We start from the raw sequence: 20011 nt of genomic DNA, 5'->3' as shown, positions 1-20011 counted from the left end.
GTCAAGAAGACAGGTCAAATAACTATATTCTTCTAAGACCAAGTTGTCAGCCTGTTAAAATCCTCCGTAAATGTACAATGCTATCATTAGTTTTTCGAAGCCTAATATAAATTCACTCCATTTTTCTACAACGAAAATGATTAAGAGAAACACACAACATCTTAATGGTAACACAAGCGCTTAGCAAGTACTCAATTTGTTAGGAGTAATTAATCATTCTTCTTATCATTATTATATTTAGTTAAACATTCTATGAAGCCAGTAAAATATCCATTCTCATAACATACTTAATAAGATTAGTCTATGGAAGAGTATTACATAGAATGCTATACCAACTGATTGAAACAAAGAAACAACACAAATGTCCAATAAAACAAAGGTAAATGAGAAGGAAAACGCAGGAAGAAGTAGACTAGGAAATACTGCAGCACAGAATAGCTTGAACGACAACAGAACGAGATCTTTGAGAAACCTACAGCAATGGACACAAACATGGATTCATGGGGGTTGATACACTCTTAGGTCTTGAGACAATGTAGAAAAATAGTCTTTTTTTTTCACTTTCATCATTTGCAAATGTTGTTATGCAAGTACAAAACATGTCTTAAGTAGATAACAACCACAGCAGTTTAGTATTGGGAGTCACAGCCATATCTGACTCGTCAAAACAGCAGTTACTCCCGTACGTCCCAAAGTCTGTCAGGGGGATGGCCTTTCACTATGGGAATCAATTAGGCCAAGAAACCTACCAAATATAACAGAGCTTGTTTCGAATGTGAGCTGGTACTATTCCAAACATATTACACTACAATTTGTCAAAAGAATGGTTACAGTTTGTACACATCAATAAGAACATCGATAAGAATCATATGAAAATGAGATACCTCACACTTTGAGCAAAAGGGAACAGAAGACACTCAGAGACATTTTGGTTCTGAAGTTCACGAGTGAGTAATTCTCAAATTGTAACACTCAAACGGAGGCCTCACACCCTTCCCCACCTCCACTTTAAACGCCTAATGAAACCTAACAGGAGAGAAGGTGACCGTCCAAGTAAAGATGCATAGACACATCTATGAGAGGGCTGGTAGAATGCTTCTGCTATGGGTGTTTCTCAAAGAACACAAGAGTTCTCCCTCTTTTTCCTGGCCCGAGTTTGGCATGATAGTAAATACTCTGGATGGTGTGTGTGTGTGTGCGTGTGTGTGTGTGTGTGTGTGTGTGTGTGTGTGTGTGGGGGGGGGGTTCTCCATACTGTAGTTTCTTGTTAAGTTTCAAGTCACAGAAGAGTTTGGCCTGAGAAGGTTCCCTGGCATTGAGGGGCCAAACCTTCCGGAATGTTTATCTGCATTTCACACAAGGACCCATGTATGACAGACTGCTTAGCAGGACAATGCAGATGTTTGACACTGTTCTCATGTACTGTGGCAGGAGCATTCAAACAACAAGAAAGCTTGAGAAAATTCCAGGTGTCAGAGGGAGAAAGAGTGAAAAAAGAGAGAGACAGAGACAGAGAGAGAGGGAGAAGAGAGAGAGAGAGAGAGAGAGAGAGTGAGTGAGAGGGAGAAGAGAGAGAGAAAAAAGAGAAGAGAGAGAGGAGAGAGAGAGACAGAGAGAGAGAAAGGGAGAAGAGAGACAGAGAGGGGGGGAGAATATTTTGGGGGGGCTCTCAAATAAAAATTACACCTTAAAGCTCTGTGGGTCTAGTGTGTTATTTGGAAGGCAATATTCTAACACTGAGATGACTAGCAGGGGAGACGATATTCTGAAGAACTTAACACCAACACACCTCAATCTTCATCAAGCACGTTTTGGTAATCGTAAGGTCACTGCATCTGCGCTGATGCACATATATCTGATTCGTAAAGCACTAAACACAAGTTAAACACGGGGGTGAAAAAAAAACTAACGCATATATACACATTGAAACAAACTTCATAATTTCATGAAAAGGTGTTTCATAGTTTCCAAATCTGATTAAAGTGAACAAAACAATCAAATACAAGAGTCTATGCTGAGTGAAGTTGTTCAGGTGGGAAACACAGAATTATTGCATCTTGCATGGCAACAAATGATGTCATCAAACTGAATAATGCAAAGAAGAACAATCTAAAGCATGACTGATTCTGCAGGTCACATGTTACATTCATGTTGTGCTCGTGACCCTCACTTAAAGGTATAGTTGGTATTTTGATTAATTTCATGGCACACTATCTCATGACAGATTCTTGTACAACTTCATTTACTTACAACATTAATAAAGCTAAAACACAACATCAAACAACGTAATAGAAAGTACTGAATAAACTATTGAAGAGATTTTTGACTACTTGAGTGTTTTTTTGAGTGAAACAAACTTATAGATGTTCTGTACTAGGGTAATTTCTCTAAGTCATACTGTCGGAGTTTGAAGGTCTGTGGTCAGAAAGTTGACCCTCTTCACAATGGCATGGCCTGGGACTGGCCTCAGGTTAACCCTGATCAAATCAGACGAGTGAGCGTGAGTAATTTGTGGTCCTTGCTGTCTCCAAACATCCTAAACAAACACACAAAGTCAGGTAGAGGATGAATCTACTGTTCTTCCCTCCCGGGATCTACTGTCTCAAACAGGACACATTGTGTGCCTTCAGCTTCACTTTCTTTGGTGGGAAGAGAGAGAAGTCCTGAATGATGGTGGTGTCATTTCCATGGTGTCGTTTCCATGGTGAGGGACAGTGGTAGGGGGCAGGAGAGGGGGCTTGGAGGATAGTGATGGGGGGCAACACAAATGCTAGGGTCTCTCCACAGTGGAATGTTTCAGTAGTTTTCCTAGGGAGGAGAAGGGAGGGGGAGGAGGGGCCGGAGGAGGAGAAGGGGGGGGGAGTGGAGGTGGTAGAGTCCAACATCATCACAGAACACAAGTGATCTGCCTGGGTGTGTTCTTCAGCCCAGGGGCCTCACAGAAAATGCATAAACACAAGCAAAAAAACACTAAACAAACACAAAAAACCCCAGAATAAAACTGAAAAAAACATGTAACCACCAACAATATACTCTGCATCATCACATCTTTGACTGCCAGAACCCCAAGGCTTTCTGGACACGTGGGAGGGGAGGGGGGGAGGGAGTGTGGAGTAGTATTGGACACAAGTACCAGGAGAATTGACTGACCAATCACAAGTGGTCTTTGAACCCTGAAGAACCAGTCAGGGCTTGTCTTTGTGGCAGTTGGTGGGTTAAGGGGTTCAAGCCTGGGTCTGGCACACTCAAGCCTATGTTACCTAGCAATATCAGGATCCTGAAGAATTATCAACACCTTCACCAAGGTGTCAGAATACTGCCAACACAGACAACCCTTCCTAGGAATATTCCAGATGACTGAACACCAACCCCAGGTTACACATCACATAATTATAAAACTCTCACACTGATAAAACATCCACAAGAATTATTGCAACAATCTCTAAAAAAACAAAACACTAAAAAAACACACACAATATACCCACAGCCATGTAAAATGTTCATTAACATAAAACCAAAATCACCTTAAAATGCTAAATGACTATGGCAGGACACAGGGTCTGTCTCTAGACCAGGATGAGCAGAAGCAGAACGGCTGGCTGCCAGACAGGGACATACACAGGTTCTAGGCAGCCAACACACAGCCGGCGTGGCCTCAACACACAGCCGGCATGGCCTCAACACACAGCCGGCGTGGCCTCAACACACAGCCGGCATGGCCACAACACACAGCCGGCGTGGCCTCAACACACAGCCGGCGTGGCCTCAACACACAGCCGGCATGGCCACAACACACAGCCGGCATGGCCACAACACACAGCCGGCATGGTCTCAACACACAGCCGGCATGGCCTCAACACACAGCCGGCACTTCCTCTATGTCTGTCATGTCCCTTCTGCCTGATGCAGCGCGGGCTGTGGAGCACATGGTTTAGAAGACAAATGGACAGTCAGTGGTGACCCATCAAACTCTGAGGAGCTCTTCCAGGTGTATGCTGTAGCACCCCCTCTACTCAGATCCCTCTCTATAGCACCCCTCTACTCAGGTCCCTCTCTATAGCACCCCCTCTACTCAGATCCCTCTCTATAGCACCCCCTCTACTCAGGTCCCTCTCTATAGCACCCCCTCTACTCAGATCCCTCTCTATAGCACCCCCTCTACTCAGGTCCCTCTCTATAGCACCCCCTCTACTCAGATCCCTCTCTATAGCACCCCCCTCTACTCAGGTCCCTCTCTATAGCAACTCTCTCTCTGTAGCACCTCTCTGATCTCTCTCACTATAGCAACTCTCTGCTCAGGTCCCTCTCTTTAGCAACTCTCTGATCTCTCTCACTATAGCAACTCTCTGCTCAGGTCCCTCTCTTTAGCAACTCTCTGATGTCTCTCTCTATAGCAACTCTCTGATCTCTCTCTCTCTGTAGCACCTCTCTGCTCTCTCTCTCTCTCTCTTTGTAGCACCTCTCTGCTCAGGTGTCTCTCTCTGCTGAGAGCGACACCACACTGCCACCCTCCCAGCCCTAAAGACTGATAACTTCCATGAATCTTGCGACCACAACAACAACCACCAATCAACTGGTATGATCAGAGTTTGGTGTGCATCCGTCTAGTACCCCCACAGCTCTACGTATTCATCAACATGCTCATCTCACTCTTAACAGGCCCCGAAACTCTGCTTCTCCCACTTCAATCAGACCAAGCCCCCACCCCTAGCTACTAAACATGAAGCGTAGGTGGATCTTCGTGGTATTGCATTTCCGTTTGCTTCCGGCGATTTTACTTTATTGACTCCCGTCAAAATATCCCAAACTATTTCCCCCAATATTGTTTTCTGTTCTCAATTTTTTTTCTTCAACATGGCGCTGACCATAACTCAGTTTTGCAATCTTCAATGTGCCACTGAGCAGTTGCCGTAGAAACGGGATGCTATCTTTTATAAGGAACCAGGCTCTCATCAGCCTCCGGCTGGGAGTCATCGTATCCCACAAGCCCCGGGTGTGCCTCTGAACTGTTTCACGTCCTAAACAGGTGGCATCATTCCTTTTGATAGTCACTTTCTGATTTTCAACCTTTTCAGTTCACTCTGATTTCTCTGGTGCTAATACTTCTGTTCCTGTACAAGAACTCGACCATGACCGTATGACGACCACACTCCAGCTAAAGCCTAGCTATGTGTACCACTTTGATCAAAACTAATAAGTATACCGTACACACAGATTCTCATATATATATTTACAGTTATATTCAGTACAAACAAGTATTAAGCTAATGACTTTGGTTCAGTACCCCAGGCAAGCTACCTCATGCACACATTAACAGGCCGGCTGAGCCTGAACTCTGACAAGACTGTCCTACGGAGAGGAGACAGAGGCTGATAAGCTAGGCTTACACCTGGAAGAGGGCTAGGAGCACTCGGCCCCCACTAGGCCAAACCAACCTAGAAACCTTGTTGTCGTAGCTAGTCTGTCTGTGGGTTGTGGAGGGTCCAGGCCCAGTAAACTGTGGTTATATGTAAGGCACTACGGGGATGACGCTCAAACCTAATGCTGTGTTCACACCGAACGCCAAGCACATTCTTCTCACGACGATATTACATGTAAAGTCTATGCAAACACTCGCGTCTATCGCTTGGCGTTGAAGATGTTCAACCCGAGCGAAAAACTCGTGTGACGCTGTGTCGCGAAGGTTTATCAATGTTGAGATGTCTCTTGGAAGTCGCTTTGGATAAATGTCACTGACGTTTTAGAAGTAAAAGAGGGCAAGAGTATTGTAGTGGTCTCTGGGCATCTTCTGCCATACGACACTACTTCGTATTTGTTTATAGTAGTCATTTCGGACATGGTCGATGACGAAAGTGTCGCTTCATTCCCACGAATAATTCGCTTTGCTTTCGGTGTGAACACAACATTGGACTGCACAGGGCTCCGGGGCAATGGACTACACACACGAAATATGGCCGACAGTAGCACACGCACACACAGACAATCACGTTGTACATGCCTATGTTATTATACCCACTTTGTGCAATCACATTGAAACAAGAAGAAGCAAATGGGTTCTATTGGTATCAGAAAAACAAGTTGTTCAATAAAATAAAAGGGGTGCAGACTGCTACATTGTAAAGACGGGTCCCTGCTAAGACACCTACCTACTGAAGGACTCTTAAGGTGAAAACAAAGAGGTAAAATACCTATAAATACACAAGAAAGTTAAGTCTTTTCATCGCTTATATTTCCAGAAGCTTCCTCCAGATGTCTGCTAAGGAGGGAAGGGTGGGACCAGAAATTATTTGGAAATGTATAAGACAGTTCAAGGCCATCAACATTTTTTTTTCTTTAAAGAGCAGCAGGTTTCCATATTTCACCTTCTCCTAAGTGTCTTGGGGCTCCTCCAGGAAGTGACCCCTGGCGGACAGTCAGTTCCCAGCTCCAGAGGGGGAAAAAAAATGAAACGAAATGATCAGAAAACCTCCATCTCTCCGTCTCTTTCGAAAGGTCTGTTTAGGAGACCTTGCTGTAGAACGAAAACGTGACTTTCATTTTGAGTGAGAAATATAAATGGTCAAGGAGAAGAACGCAAAACTGGCCCTTTCAAGGGAAAAAGATGGATTGAAAGAAAGAAAAATCACTGAACTCTCCTAAAAATCCCCCCCCCCTCCTTCTCCTTAGAGTGGCTGAGCCTTTCCTCTTCCTCTCTATTCCCCTTTGTCGTTCATCTTCAAGTTAAACGAAAGAGTTTGATTAGGATTGCAGGTGTTTGTCTGGCAGGGTGGTGGTGGGGGGAGGAGGGAGTAGAGGTGACTGGGCATGGGTGAGGGGTGGGGGGTCAGGGTTGGTGTGTGAGGGGGTTAAGCAGCAGTGCTGAGTCCCGGGCTCCAGTGTGAGGGCTCTAGAGGTAAGGGTACTGGTTGACCTTGGTAGGGCTCAGGGGGTATCCAGTGTAGACTGTGGAGGCAGGGGAGGCGCTGATGTATGTCTGGTGGCCAAACTGGGCCTGGTACTGGCTGTGGTGGAGGGTGGGCGAGGGCAGCACCCCGTGGCCCATGCTGACGGGCACCTGGTGCACGATGCCCCCTGGGTAGCTGGTGTGCTGGACGGCGTGGCGGGCTGAGCCCTGGGACGCCACCAGGTGGGCTACGGTTCCGGTGGAGCCCAAGGCCGCTGGCGTGGTGTAGGTGTAGAGGTGGGTCTGGCCGGGCAGGTGGGTGGCGGTCAGGTGGGGGTGCACGTTGGCGGTGTGGGAGGGGCTGTTGTGGTGGAACGTGTAAGGGGCCTGGGCGGTGATGGTGGGGGTGATGTAGGCCTGCTGGCGACGATGGCCTCCGTTACGTTCGGCTACCATGTGCTGCTGGGCCTGGGCGGTCCACACAGACAACACAGGAAGGACGCAGACAAGATTGTCACTCATATGAAGCATGATGTAAGGTACATTTTTCACTAGCAGTGTTCATTTCACTCGTTGACTGTTTATATAGGTTCACTTGTCATCATCATCACCACCCTCCTGGTGTTAAATTAACTTGCTACAGGTGTGTGTGTGTGTAGTGTAAAGGTGTGATTGTAAACACGTAGTACAGGTGTGTGTAGTGTAACGGTGTGATTGTAAACAGGTAGTACAGGTGTGTGTAGTGTAACGGTGTGATTGTAAACAGGTAGTACAGGTGTGTGTAGTGTAACGGTGTGATTGTAAACAGGTAGTACAGGTGTGTGTGTGTGTGTAGTGTAACGGTGTGATTGTAAACAGGTAGTACAGGTGTGTGGGTGTAGTGTAACGGTGTACGTAGGGGCTCTTACATGCTCTCTCCATACCTGGCTCAGATTGAGAGGCTGCTGCTGGAAGGGGTGTGGCCCGGAGCGCTGCTGGCGGTAGGCCCCACCCCCAGACACGCCCCCAGACAGGTGGTTGTTAGCAGCGACCATGCCATTGGAGGACTTAAACTTGTAGACAGAGTTCTGATGGTTCATTGCATCTGAACATTAAAAAAGGAATACAAGGACACCAAAAAGTAAGTCTAGCCATCGAGTCTTCCAAACTATGTTCTTACATAATGTACGTTATATTAATTTAGCAAATGCCTTTATCCAAAGTAGCATACTTTGTGTGATGAGTGCTAGACCCATCCTTGAGTGCTAGACCCATCCTTGAGTGCTAGACCCATCCTTGAGTGCTAGACCCACCCTTGAGTGCTAGACCCATCCTTGAGTGCTAGACCCATCCTTGAGTGCTAGACCCACCCTTGAGTGCTAGACCCATCCTTGAGTGCTAGACCCATCCTTGAGTGCTAGACCCACCCTTGAGTGCTAGACCCATCCTTGAGTGCTAGACCCACCCTTGAGTGCTATACCATCCTCACTACGCTGGACCCATGGAAGACATGGCGTCTCCAGACCCCTCACCTGGCATCAGCCGCTCGCACGCGCTCAGAAGCTCTCCGGACTGGCTCTTCAGGGGGGGGATGATGATGGAGCGAGGGTTTCCGTTGCTGCCGCAGTTGTCCAGCAGGGGCGCCTTGGAGTCGTAGCTGTTGTTGTTGTTGTTGCCGGGGCGCGTCTCCACGGCGTACGGGCTGTTGTTGCAGGAGGAGTCCGAGTCCGGGGAATCCCGCACCGTCACACAGCTGATGACGTTCTTCCTGTGCTTGGAGGAAGAGCTGGAAGAACCAGGAAGTAAACAAGGGTTAGGGTAACACTTCCTGTTCCAGAGGGGTATTCCCGGAAAGCTGGTTATGCGACATAACCGGGTAAATTAACTCTCCAGTTGACACACAATGTTGTAGCAACTTACTGGCAATGTTGCTACAACACTGGGTTTCAGATGAGAGTTAACTTACCCGGGTATGTCCCATAACCATCTTTCCGGGAATACCCCCCAGGAGTGGACAATTCTATCCTGTTTTTATATGACGTTTTAGCTTGCGTGTTGGTGTATTTCCACAACGAGGGGACCACTGAGCGTTTTGCCGGTCGAGTGTCTGACCTGTGATTGGTCTGTTTGTGGTCGTCGTCGTCGTCCGTGTCGCTGCTGATGGTTATGATGCTGACGGCGGGGCTGGGCGTGTCGGGGATGACGATGGTCTGCCTGGGGCCGTGGTGGTGGTGGTGGCTCTGGTGAGGGGGGTCTCTCGTGGTGCTGGAGGCCTGCTCTGCCTCCCCCCCTCCTCCTCCGCCCCAGCCCCCTCCCCCGCAGCCCGGGGGCGGGCCGCAGCCGGAGGAGGAGGAGCCGTTCTGCAGCACGGCGCAGCGAGGGGGAGTGTTCTCCTTCACGCGCTTGGAGCGCTGAGGAGAGAGCACCGCCTGGGAGGACGACACCTCGTAGGCCGACATGTTTCTGGGGGGGGGGGGGGGAGACCACAGGTGAGAGAAAGTCCAGCATGACACAGAGACATTTACACGGTGTACACATTCATAGACAACACTTTACATTAACTACCATGTAAACACATAGAAATACCTCAGGTATCTACATAGAAATACCTAAAGCTTCAGCACTGTAAGTAAATAGGAACTGCTATGGGGGCATCAGGTGCCTGAGCGGTGAGGGAAGCGGGCTAGTAATCTGAAGGTTGCCAGTTCGATTCCCAGCCGTGCCAAATGACGTTGTGTCCTTGGGCAAGGCACTTCACCCTACTTGCCTCCGGGAGAATGTCCCTGTACTTACTGTAAGTCGCTCTGGATAAGAGCGTCTGCTAAAATGACTAAATGTAAATGTAAATGCTATGCAGCATAATGGTTTAGCAGCACACGTGGCACTTGGTACGGGGGAGGTTGGGTTTTCCAGGGGTAAGTGGAAGTTCACACTGATCTTGTTTTGGCAACACAACCTTCAACTTCCCCACTTAACTCTTAACAGTCCTCAACTGCACTGTGCCTTATTACACGTTCTGCTAACACTTGATGCCTAACAGTTTCATGACTATAAAACTCCTATAATAGCTCCTATGTACCTACAATGTTGATACCTTAGGTAGTGTTATGTATTCTCATGGTAGTTCTAAGTAACCTAATGTACAGTGTTGTTTGTGTTGGCTGACAGACTGGGCCTGCTGGTTTACCTGGCAGACACCTGATGCTGCTTCTTGTTCTTTGAGGAAGAGTGGTTGTTATTGGTTGATGGTTGCCTCATCACGTGGGCCACGCCCACATTCAGAGGCTGGTTGGAAGGGAGGGTCACGTGACCAGCCAGCAAGGCTGGCTGTTGCATGATGGGATTGTAATGGCTGCCATGAGGGTGTGAGTTCCTGAAAGACAAGAAGCTAACAAGTTAGCATGACAGTGTTTCTTAATGAAAATGTCTGAATTTTCCTGAAAAGTTGTGATGAATCCTGCAGATGAAACAGATGCTTCAACAGAAAGTGAAGGCGACTATGTACTTCACATACTGTCCTGTAGGTGGCAACAGTTACCACGCTAGAAAAGGAGGCCGGTGACAGAGAGAGTGCTGAAGGGACTGAGGGAAACGGAGAGAAACAAAGAAAGACTAGAGGAGGAGAGCTGGGGGAGTGGGCTGTAGAGAGAGTGGTGATGAAGAGAGAGAGAGGAAGGGAGGGAGTGAGGAAACAGATTGAGTGTGTGAAGAGAGAGCAGTAGGGAGCAGGGGCGAGAGGGAGACAGAGAAGGAGGGATCAGGGGAGAGGGGGAGATAGAGGGAGGGAGAGAGAGAAGGAGAGAGCAGGCCAGAGAGGGGGGGGGAGAAGGAGAGAAGGAGAGAGCAGGCCAAATATGGGGGGAGAGAAGGAGAGAAGGAGAGAAGGAGAGAGCAGGCCAGAGAGGGGGGGAGAGAAGGAGAGAAGGAGAGAGCAGGTCAGAGAGGGAGGAGGGCAGGAGGAGCTGACACAGGCAGCTCTGCAGAGGAAGTGCGACACTCGTCTCTCTGAGGACACTAACTGACACAAAGACAGAGGGGGTTTGAACATCTAACATCCCCTGCAAAATTAACCTGAACAGACACACACACGCACACCTACAAACACACACGCATACACAAAGACCCACAAACACACACGCACACAAGCACATCATCTACAAACATATAACTGATGGACTGCCTTGAAAGACACCCCAGCAGAGTGTGTTGTTCCTGACCTCCAGTTGGCAAGGGGCTGCGTGGTTGTCATGGCGTCGGGAAGGACGGTGGCGTGCTGGACCGAGGTGTGCGTGAGCTGCTGCCAGGAGGGGGGGAGGAGGATCTGCTGGGGGGCGCTGGGCCAGGCCTGCTGGGGGGGAGGGGGGGGGGGGGGAGAGGGGAGAGAGAGGGGGGGGGCAGCTGTCATCATCTCATCATCTACCAACCTAGCCAGCTGTTTCTGTGAAATCTGGACTACTTCCGGAATATTCTTTTATTAGGTCTACACACTGACATTAACATGGGTGACGTTAGATAAACACACAGTGATGAGTAGTAGGAACGTCGAAGCAAACACGTCTGTGAAAACGTGCACAACTCTTCCAACACACGGGCACAAACACAGAACAGCAGACAAGACTGAGCTTTAATAAAGACCGTCTGCATCTTCCTGTCTGTGTGTGGACGTGTGTCTGTGTGTCTGTGTGTGTGTCTGTGCGTGTGTGTGTGTATACTTGCTGATGTTTTCAGCATTAGCTAAATCAGCTCAGGTTTTAATTAAATTCACAGCCCCATTCAGGCAGCTGTGAAAGGAGTCGCTTCATGACTGTGACGCACAGCGCCAGAAGAAGCATCTAGAACATGCCCGGAGATATTCCTGTGTGTGTCTGGAACACTGATGGCTTCATGACCTTCTACTGATTAGCACCTTTTGTGAAAACAAAGAAGTTGTTTCTTTAATACTATTTGCACCATCTATTAACAATTAAAGCAGTCCAGTATTTGTTGCAGCCGAACTCTTACAACATCACATTCCTCTAACTCTCTCCTCTGACTCCCTCTCTCTCTTCTAACTCTCTCTCCTCTAAGTCCCACTCTCTCCTCTAACTCTCTCTCTCCTCTAACTCCTTCTCTCTCTTCTAACTCCCTCTCTCTCCTCTAACTCTCTCTCTCCTCTAACTCCATCTCCTCTAACTCCCTCTCTCTCCTCTAACTCCCTCTCCTCTGACTCCCTCTCCTCTAACTCTCTCTATCTCCTCTAACTCATTCTCTCTCTTCTAACTCCCTCTCTCTCCTCTAACTCTCTCTCTCTTCTAACTCCATCTCCTCTGACTCTCTATCTCCTCTAACACCTTCTCTCTCTCTTCTAACTCTCTCTCCTCTAACTCTCTCTCTCTCTTCTAACTCCCTCTCCTCTAACTCCCTCTCTCTCCTCTAACTCCCTCTCTCTCCTAACTCTCTCATCTAACTCTCTCTCCTCTAACTCCATCTCCTCTAACTCCCTCTCCTAACTCTCTCCTCCAACTCTTTCTCTCTCCTCTAACTCCCTCTCTCTCCTAACTCTCTCCTCCAACTCTGTCTCTCTCCTCTAACTCCCTCTCTCTCTTCTCTAACTCCCTTTCTCTCTTAACTCTCTCCTCTAACTCTCTCTCCTCTAACTCCCTCTCCTCTAACTCCCTGTCTCACTTCTAACTCCCTCTCTCTCCTAACTCTCTCCTCCAACTCTTTCTCTCTCCTCTAACTCCCTCTCTCTCTTCTCTAACTCCCTCTCTCTCTTAACTCTCTCCTCTAACTCTCTCTCCTCTAACTCCCTCTCCTCTAACTCCCTCTCCTCTAACTCCCTGTCTCTCTTCTAACTCCCTCTCTCTCCTAACTCTCTCCTCCAACTCTCTCTCTCTCCTCTGCCTATTTACATTCCTCCTTCCCCGGGTGCTTGTGTTGTGTAACAGGCCCGTCTGCCACAAGCTGGTAACCCAGTTAGAAGGCCTTTTCTTCCCAGGGCCCTTGCCACCACAGCCCCCCCCTCCGCCCCACGATGCCTCCCCGTGCCTCCCTCTCTCCCTGGGTGAAAAACCCATTGTCACTTCGGGGTTTTTGAAAGCCCAGGCTCTCCCTCTCCAATTGTTTCCACATTTTCTGCATTCCTGTTCTAGATAAAGGTCCTGGCTGCCTGCCTGCCTGCCTGCCTGCCTGCCTGCGGCCTCCCCCCAGACACCCTCCCCGTCCTTCACAAACACCCAGGGAGAGGAGCCCCAAGCCTGGGCTGAGACGGGCTGGAGGTGAGGCCTGAGCTAGGCTGGGGCCAGGGGCTGCAGGAGACAGAGCCCTCACAAGGCTGTTCTGGGGGGGGGGGGGGGGCTATGTCTGTTTGCTGACCTTCCTGCACTCAGATCCACTTTGTCTGTCTGGCCTTAACATGCACACTGAGGACGGCTATTTATAAAGAAAACCACTAAGAGAAATAGATGCATGGAGATAGAGAGAGAGAGATGGATAGATAGAGAGAGAAAGTTGTAAGGAGAGAGAGATGTAAAGAGAAAGAGAGAGGGCAAGACAGTGAGAGATAGATGATGTGAGGAGAGAGAGCTTACCTGTGTGAGTAGTCCAGACTGGATCTGTAATGGCTGGGCCCCTGGGGCCTGTGTCACTATGGGAACCGCGTTCTCCATCCGCACAGAGTAGCCAGTGTGTTTGGATGGGGAGGCCTGCAACCCTGAAGACACACACAGACACACACTGTCAACACAACACCTCGACACAGCACAACACAACACACAGAAAGACTGCGTCCTATCTACCATCCCATCCACTTAAAATCCCCAAATGACATTGGATGTTTGGGATTCCTCCCATGCTTAAGTGCGCAGACTCAAGCGTCGCAGCGCCTCTATCTGCAGGAACTTCCAAATCTGAATCTTTTGCAGCCCTTAGCACAGCTAAGAAAACACAAACATGCCAGCTGGGCAAAAACAAAAAAAAGCATCAGTCATAGATATTAACATTCCTTCCACATGACTAATTGCCTCTTCATCTTCTCAGGGCATCTCCCAGCCTGTCCTGTGATGAGGAGTACACGCTGCTGCCCTGGAGCTGCTGCCCTGGAGCTGCTGCCCTGGAGCTGCTGCCCTGGAGCTGCTGCCCTGGAGCTGCTGCCCTGGAGCTGCTGCCCTGGAGCTGCTGCCCTGGAGCTGCTGCCCTGGAGCTGCTGCCCTGGAGCTGCTGCCCTGGAGCTGCTGCCCTGGAGCTGCTGCCCTGGAGTCGGACATTCCCTCTAAGGACATATATTCTGGGAGAGCAGCAAACATACATCTATCATCCAGCCCACACACCAGCAGCTACGCATCAGCACAGAGCTGACTCCAGGCAACAGGACCAGCCCCTGGGTCCCCCTGGGTCCCCCTGGGCCCCCCTAGGCCTCCCTGGGCCCCCTGGGCCTCCCTGGCCCCCCTGGGCCCCCCTGGGCCCCCCTAGGCCTCCCTGGCCCCCTGGGCCTCCCTGGCCCCCCTGGGCCCCCCTGGGTCCCCCTGGGACCCCCGGGCCTCCCTGGGCCCCCTGGGCCTCCCTGGCCCCCCTGGGCCCCCCTAGGCCCCCCTGGGCCCCCCTGGGCCCCCCTGGGACCCTGTGTGGGCTGCGTACCTTGGAAGCCGGGCGGGCAGACAATGAGGGCCTGCTGGAAGGGGTCCGGGCGGGCGGTGCAGAGCTGGGGAGCGCCGGGCTGGATGGGCATGCTCCGCTGGGCCACGGCGGCTGCCATGGAAGAGGGCTGGTAGAGTGCAGATTGGTAGTTTAGTATGGAGACGTCGGGGTTGGCAAGGGAGAGGGTGGCACTGCTGGAGGAGGTGGGAGCCAGGCTGGAGGCCTGCGGGGACGAGGGGAGCAAACACAACCATGAGGGAGGAAAGGGGCGTGAGGGAGGGGTTGGGGAGCAAGGTGGGAGGGAGGGAGGAACGAGCCAGGGTGAGGGGGGGTTGGAAGGAGGGAGGCGGGGGGGGGGAGGGAGGGAGGAGCCAGGGTGAGGGGGGGGGTTAGAAGGAGGGAGGGAGGGAGGGAGAAAGGAGCCAGGGTTAGGGGGGGTTAGAAGGAGGGAGGGAGGCGGGGGGGCACCGGTAAAGCGTGGGCAGGGTGGCACAGGAGCTCCTATATAAACTATAACAACATTGAGTATATAATTTATATTGCACATCCAGTCCATTATACTCTATATTTATCTCCAAACGGAGCATCTCTCTCCTAGACATCCTCTGTATCTCATCCCTGACATCCGTACTTCCTGCCGGAGACGGCCCCTGCTGACATCATCCCGCAGCAGCAGCGGGGACGTGGGGGAGACGCGTCAATAAGACATGAGGAAGGAGAAGACGGCTCTGGTTGCAGCCTGGCTGCAGACGAACCTCTCTCCCCGAGTCACAGCACGCACCTGAGTGCTGTCTGTACTCCCATGTTCTCAGGGCTGCTAAAACACCGGGACTAATTACAGGCCTTTCATTAGGGGCCTGTGAGGAGGGGCTCCGACGCCCAGGCACTTACATTTTTCTTTTTCATTCGGCGGCGTTCTGGATGAATACCGTGGGAGAGTGCTAATCAATACACGGCTGTAGCATTTCATCACAGGCAGAGCCTTGCTAACGTGTCGACTCATGTGAGCCCTGGAGACAGACCCAGTCAGATATGCTGTGTACCTAACCGATGCCATGGAGTCTGGGGAGGAAAAGCCTGGCTGGGTGGGGGGGCAGGGAGGGGGGCAGGGAGGGGGGCAGGGAGGGGGGCAGGGAGGGGGGCAGGGAGGGGGGCAGGGAGGGGGGCAGGGAGGGGGGCAGGGAGGGGGGCAGGGAGGGGGGCAGGGAGCGGGAGAGACATTACAGCATGGGTCCCGGATCAGACGTTTTGTTGCGGGTGTACAGTGGGTTTGGTTTCATTGATGCGTTTGGCGATAAACAGGGTTGTTTGCGGAGAAAGGGAGAGAGAAGCTGGAAATGTAATTCAGCACAATGTGAAAACCTCCTCCACCCACACGAGGAAGCTGAGAGTCAGCAGGTTAGATTCACGGTCCCTCAGAGGGAGGGAGGGCAGGGGCAGAGGAGGAGAGAAGGAAGGGGAGGAGGAGAGGAGAGAAGGAAGGGGAGGAGGAGAGGAGAGAAGGAAGGGGAGGAGGAGAGGAGAGAAGGAAGGGGAGGAGATAAGGAAGGGGAGGAGGAGAGGAGAGAAGGAAGGGGAGGAGAGGAGGAAGGTGAGGGAGGAGATAAGGAAGGGGAGGAGGAGAGGAGAGAAGGAAGGGGAGGAGGAGAGGAGATAAGGGGAGGAGGAGAGGAGAGAAGGAAGGAGAGGAGATAAGGAAGGGGAGGAGGGGAGGAGATAAGGAAGGGGAGGAGAGGATAGAAAGAAGGAGAGGGGATAAGGAAGGGGAGGAGATAAGGAAGGGGAGGAGGAGAGGAGATAAGGAAGGGGAGGAGAGGAGGAAGGTGAGGGAGGAGAAAGGGGAGGGGATCTTAAGGCCTGAAAGCCCTAGAATGCAAGACAAGCAGGAAGCAGGAAGTGTGTGTTTCTAATCAGCAGTTTTTAACAGGAGAACGGCAGTCCCATGTGACCTGCAGTAAGGCTTCTTCTTTTACTGTCTGTCTGTTGCCTGACAGGCTACTTTAGCTCGACACTGACTGTGTGTTGCCTGACAGGCTGCTACCGGCTTCCACTGTTGGCTCCTTAACCTGCAGTTGCAGCCCACAACCTCTAGGAGCGCTGTCTGACACGCTACCCCCAGCGAGCGCTAACAGGACGATCAGACGCAGCGCTGGTGCGAAGAAGAAGCAGGCCAGCGGCAGCTTGTGCAGAGGCCTACCTGGCTGTGCACAGTGTTGAGCTGGTTGTTGAAGGTCATGGTGAGGTTGGTGGACGTGCTGGGCGCCACGTGAGCCAGGAAGGGCGTCTTGCTCTGGTTGACCGTGTCGTACATGTTCACGCGACGCTTACACACGTCCATGTTCTGGAAGCAGGACTTCACACTGGGCAGGGAGAAGAGGGAGAGAGAGAGAGAGAGAGAGAGAGAGAGAGAGAGAGAGAGAGAGAGAGAGAGAGAGAGAGAGAGAGAGAGAGAGAGAGAGCGTGATAGGGAGAGAGAGAGCGTGATAGGGAGAGAGGGAGAAGAGAGGGAGGGAGAGAGAGAGAGAGAGAGAGAGAGAGAGAGAGAGAGAGAGAGAGAGAGAGAGAGAGAGGGATGGATATAGACAGAAAGTGTTTATGGGTATTTTCGAGATGTAGAGTAAACAGGATATTAAATTTTGCTCAACAGTATTATTAGGTTGTTATGACAATACTGTCTATTCTGGACAGATGTGGCATCATGTGATGAAGGTGGGGTGGGGTGGGGGGGGGGGGAGGGGTCCCATGACGTACTGTGTGCTGTGGGGGAAGTCCAGGAGGTGCGTCATGGTAACGAACGGGTGGTTGAGCGTCTCGATGGGAGTGATCCTCTTGTCCGCGTCGATGGTCAACATCTTAGTCAACAGGTCGATGAACTCCCGACGGTCGGCCTTTTCTGCCAGCATGTCGCTGCCTTCCAGGTCTGCAGTCATGTTCACCTGCAGGAACACACACACACACACATTAGCATTCCTAAGTCCAGCGACAGGCTTCCTGAGGTGTTAAAGAGTGTATTGAGTATTTGGGGTGTCTGATGTAGCTGTGGCCAGAACACAAACACAAGTGTTTATATTTCCACGGTCGCCTATTAATACACACAAGGCCCCATCAGTTAGGCTGTCCACATGTGTGTCACAGGACCCAGTGATAACCCTGTACCCTGCTGACATGATAAACATTTACACTGGTACACACAGCAGAGAGCCCAGCCACTCGGAGACATGGTCGGCGCCTTCACTCTGATTCTTATCTGGACTCTGAAGTGAAAATAAACTACAGATTGTTGTTGTAGCTTATTAAAGCTCAGTCCAGGCAGAGGACCAGCTTGGTCTGAGAGGACTGTTGGAACACCGGTTAAGTGTGCACACCGTGTACGTCTGGGCCTTACTGCAGGGGCCCAGGGTCAGACCTAGCCTCGACCCACTTCCTGCCTGTCCTCCCCACCCTCTCTCTTCCTTCCATTTCCTGTCACTCTTAACTGACTGTCACAATACAGCAGAAATGCACCAGAAAATATATTTTACGAAAACAAGCCTGGTCCCAGAGAGACAGACAGCCACCATGTTTATTGGGGCCTGCCATGCAAAGATAGGAGCTGTTTTCTCATAAAGACACAGGGCTTATCTCCAGGACGGCATTAGTCGATCCTCTGCCACTCAGTCAGCACCGAGTATGATCACATCCGCCCCCTGCCTCTCCCCCTGCCTCCGCCCCCTGCCTCTCCCCCTGCCTCCGCCCCCTGTCTCTCCCCCTGCCTCCGCCCCCTGCCTCCGCCCCCTGCCTCTCCCCCTGCCTCCACCCCCTGCATCTCCCCCTGCCTCTCCCCCTGCCTCGCCCCCTGCCTCTCCCCCTGCCTCTCCCCCTGCCTCTCCCCCTGCCTCTCCCTCTCTCTGCACGGTGGGTGGAGGGACAAGGTGGGAGAGAATCTCACTGTCCTCCGTCAGAGCCAGACATGACTTTGGAAAGGAATGATGGAAGGAAATAAGGCAGGATAGAAGGCAGGACGGCAGGAAGGAAGAGAGGATCCGAGGATCCAACCCCTTTCTCACCCTAGGAGCCTTCATCAATCATCCGTAACACAACTGAAGGCAGATGTCCAGCCTGTTGTTTTATTTACGTGTTCCTCATTGTGACTCAGCCAGGCTACGGCCTGTCTTTATATTCTCTGTGTTTTATGACAGGAGTGCGCGCACACACACACACGCACACACACACCCACCCACACACACAGTGGTCTAATGAAAGCAGCATTCCTGTGTCATGCGTGTGTTTATGTGTTTGTGTGCTGGGCAAAACCCGAGCCTTGGGCACCGGTGGTCAACTCCCACGGTACAGATCTCCATCTGAGAAGTGAAGCCATGTGTCGGACCCACAGCAGGGCTGTGCAGCTCTACAGGGATGAGACAGGCTCCACTCACACACACACACACACACACACACACACACACACACACACACACACACACACACACACACACCCTTCCTCCCTCTGGGTCATCAACCAGCTGGAGTCTGTCTGAGGCCAGGATCCTGGAGGTGGCCATGAGGGATACATCGAACCCCCACCAGGGTGTGCCTCACCACGGCTGTGAAACCAGGAAGGAAACTGGACCGGACAGGCTCCACCATGAGCCATCATGGAGGAGGAGAGTTGAGGCTCCAGAGTATATTTTGGCTAGCATCAGAGTCTTTGTCCACCAGGTCAGCCACTGTTATGACTCACTGCGTCTACATTACCAGACGCAACGCTTGGTTGGAGGAAACGGCGGGATTCCAGAACCATCTCTCCTGCGCGTCACAGAGCCAGTCAGAGGCTGCGTTCTGGAGTGCCACGGTTCTGCACAGATGCGTCCGGTTAGACACAGTCACAACATGAGCCCACGCTCAGGTACATCGGCGAGCTCGGCGCTGATGTCACACACAGATACGAGCACCAGACTGACCGCTGACTGAGCTCTCCTAAAGCAGTCTGGGAGTTATTAAGAGAGAGACTGAGGGAGGTTGGGAGGGAGGGGGGGGGTAACACAACACAACCTCTCTGTTTTGCTGTGTGTGGGTTTCTTAGCCAGTGTGAGTGTGTGTGTGTGTGTGTGTGTGTGCAGAGGAGGGACATGTGACATGTGACACACAGAAACCCAGTGTTGTACCTGGGACATGTCATCCAGGCAGTTGAAGATGTACTTGCGGGCCTCCTTGGACTTGATCCCCGTCTCCCCCTCATGGTCGTCCTGTGTCTGGGGAGGACAAGCAGACACTCACATCACCACACACACTATTTACATGTAGTCATTTAGCAGACGCTCTTATCCAGAGCGACTTACACTAAGTACAGGGACATTCTCCCCGAGGCAAGTAGGGTGAAGTGCCTTGCCCAAGGACACAACGTCATTTTTCACGGCCTGGAATCAAACCGGCAACCTTTTGATTACTAGCCCAATTCCTTAACCGCTCAGCCACCTCCACTCCCACACATACACAAGCACACACACATACATAGACAACACACATGTCTCCAAGACCAGTGTCAGTGTGCAGTTG

General features: G+C 51.2%; 1 protein-coding gene across 1 annotated transcript in view; it reads right to left on the bottom strand.

Moving 5' to 3' along the window:
- Window positions 1-6712: 6712 nt before the first annotated feature.
- Window positions 6713-20011, bottom strand: part of hipk2 (homeodomain interacting protein kinase 2) — a 15074-nt gene continuing 1775 nt past the window's right edge. The window contains exons 3-13 of the mRNA XM_067234650.1: window positions 19621-19707; window positions 17228-17412; window positions 16674-16836; window positions 14477-14699; window positions 13432-13553; window positions 11080-11207; window positions 10050-10235; window positions 8975-9325; window positions 8395-8648; window positions 7792-7967; window positions 6713-7351 (exon numbers count right to left, since the gene is read on the bottom strand). Of these exons, the coding sequence (XP_067090751.1) occupies window positions 6887-7351; window positions 7792-7967; window positions 8395-8648; window positions 8975-9325; window positions 10050-10235; window positions 11080-11207; window positions 13432-13553; window positions 14477-14699; window positions 16674-16836; window positions 17228-17412; window positions 19621-19707 (2340 nt within the window). The 3' untranslated portion in view covers window positions 6713-6886. The remainder of the gene's footprint in view (window positions 7352-7791; window positions 7968-8394; window positions 8649-8974; window positions 9326-10049; window positions 10236-11079; window positions 11208-13431; window positions 13554-14476; window positions 14700-16673; window positions 16837-17227; window positions 17413-19620; window positions 19708-20011) is intronic.

Source organism: Osmerus mordax, chromosome 4 (assembly GCF_038355195.1).
Source record: "Osmerus mordax isolate fOsmMor3 chromosome 4, fOsmMor3.pri, whole genome shotgun sequence".
Classification (NCBI taxonomy): Eukaryota; Metazoa; Chordata; class Actinopteri; order Osmeriformes; family Osmeridae; genus Osmerus; species Osmerus mordax.
This window is presented reverse-complemented; position numbering and strand designations above follow the sequence as displayed.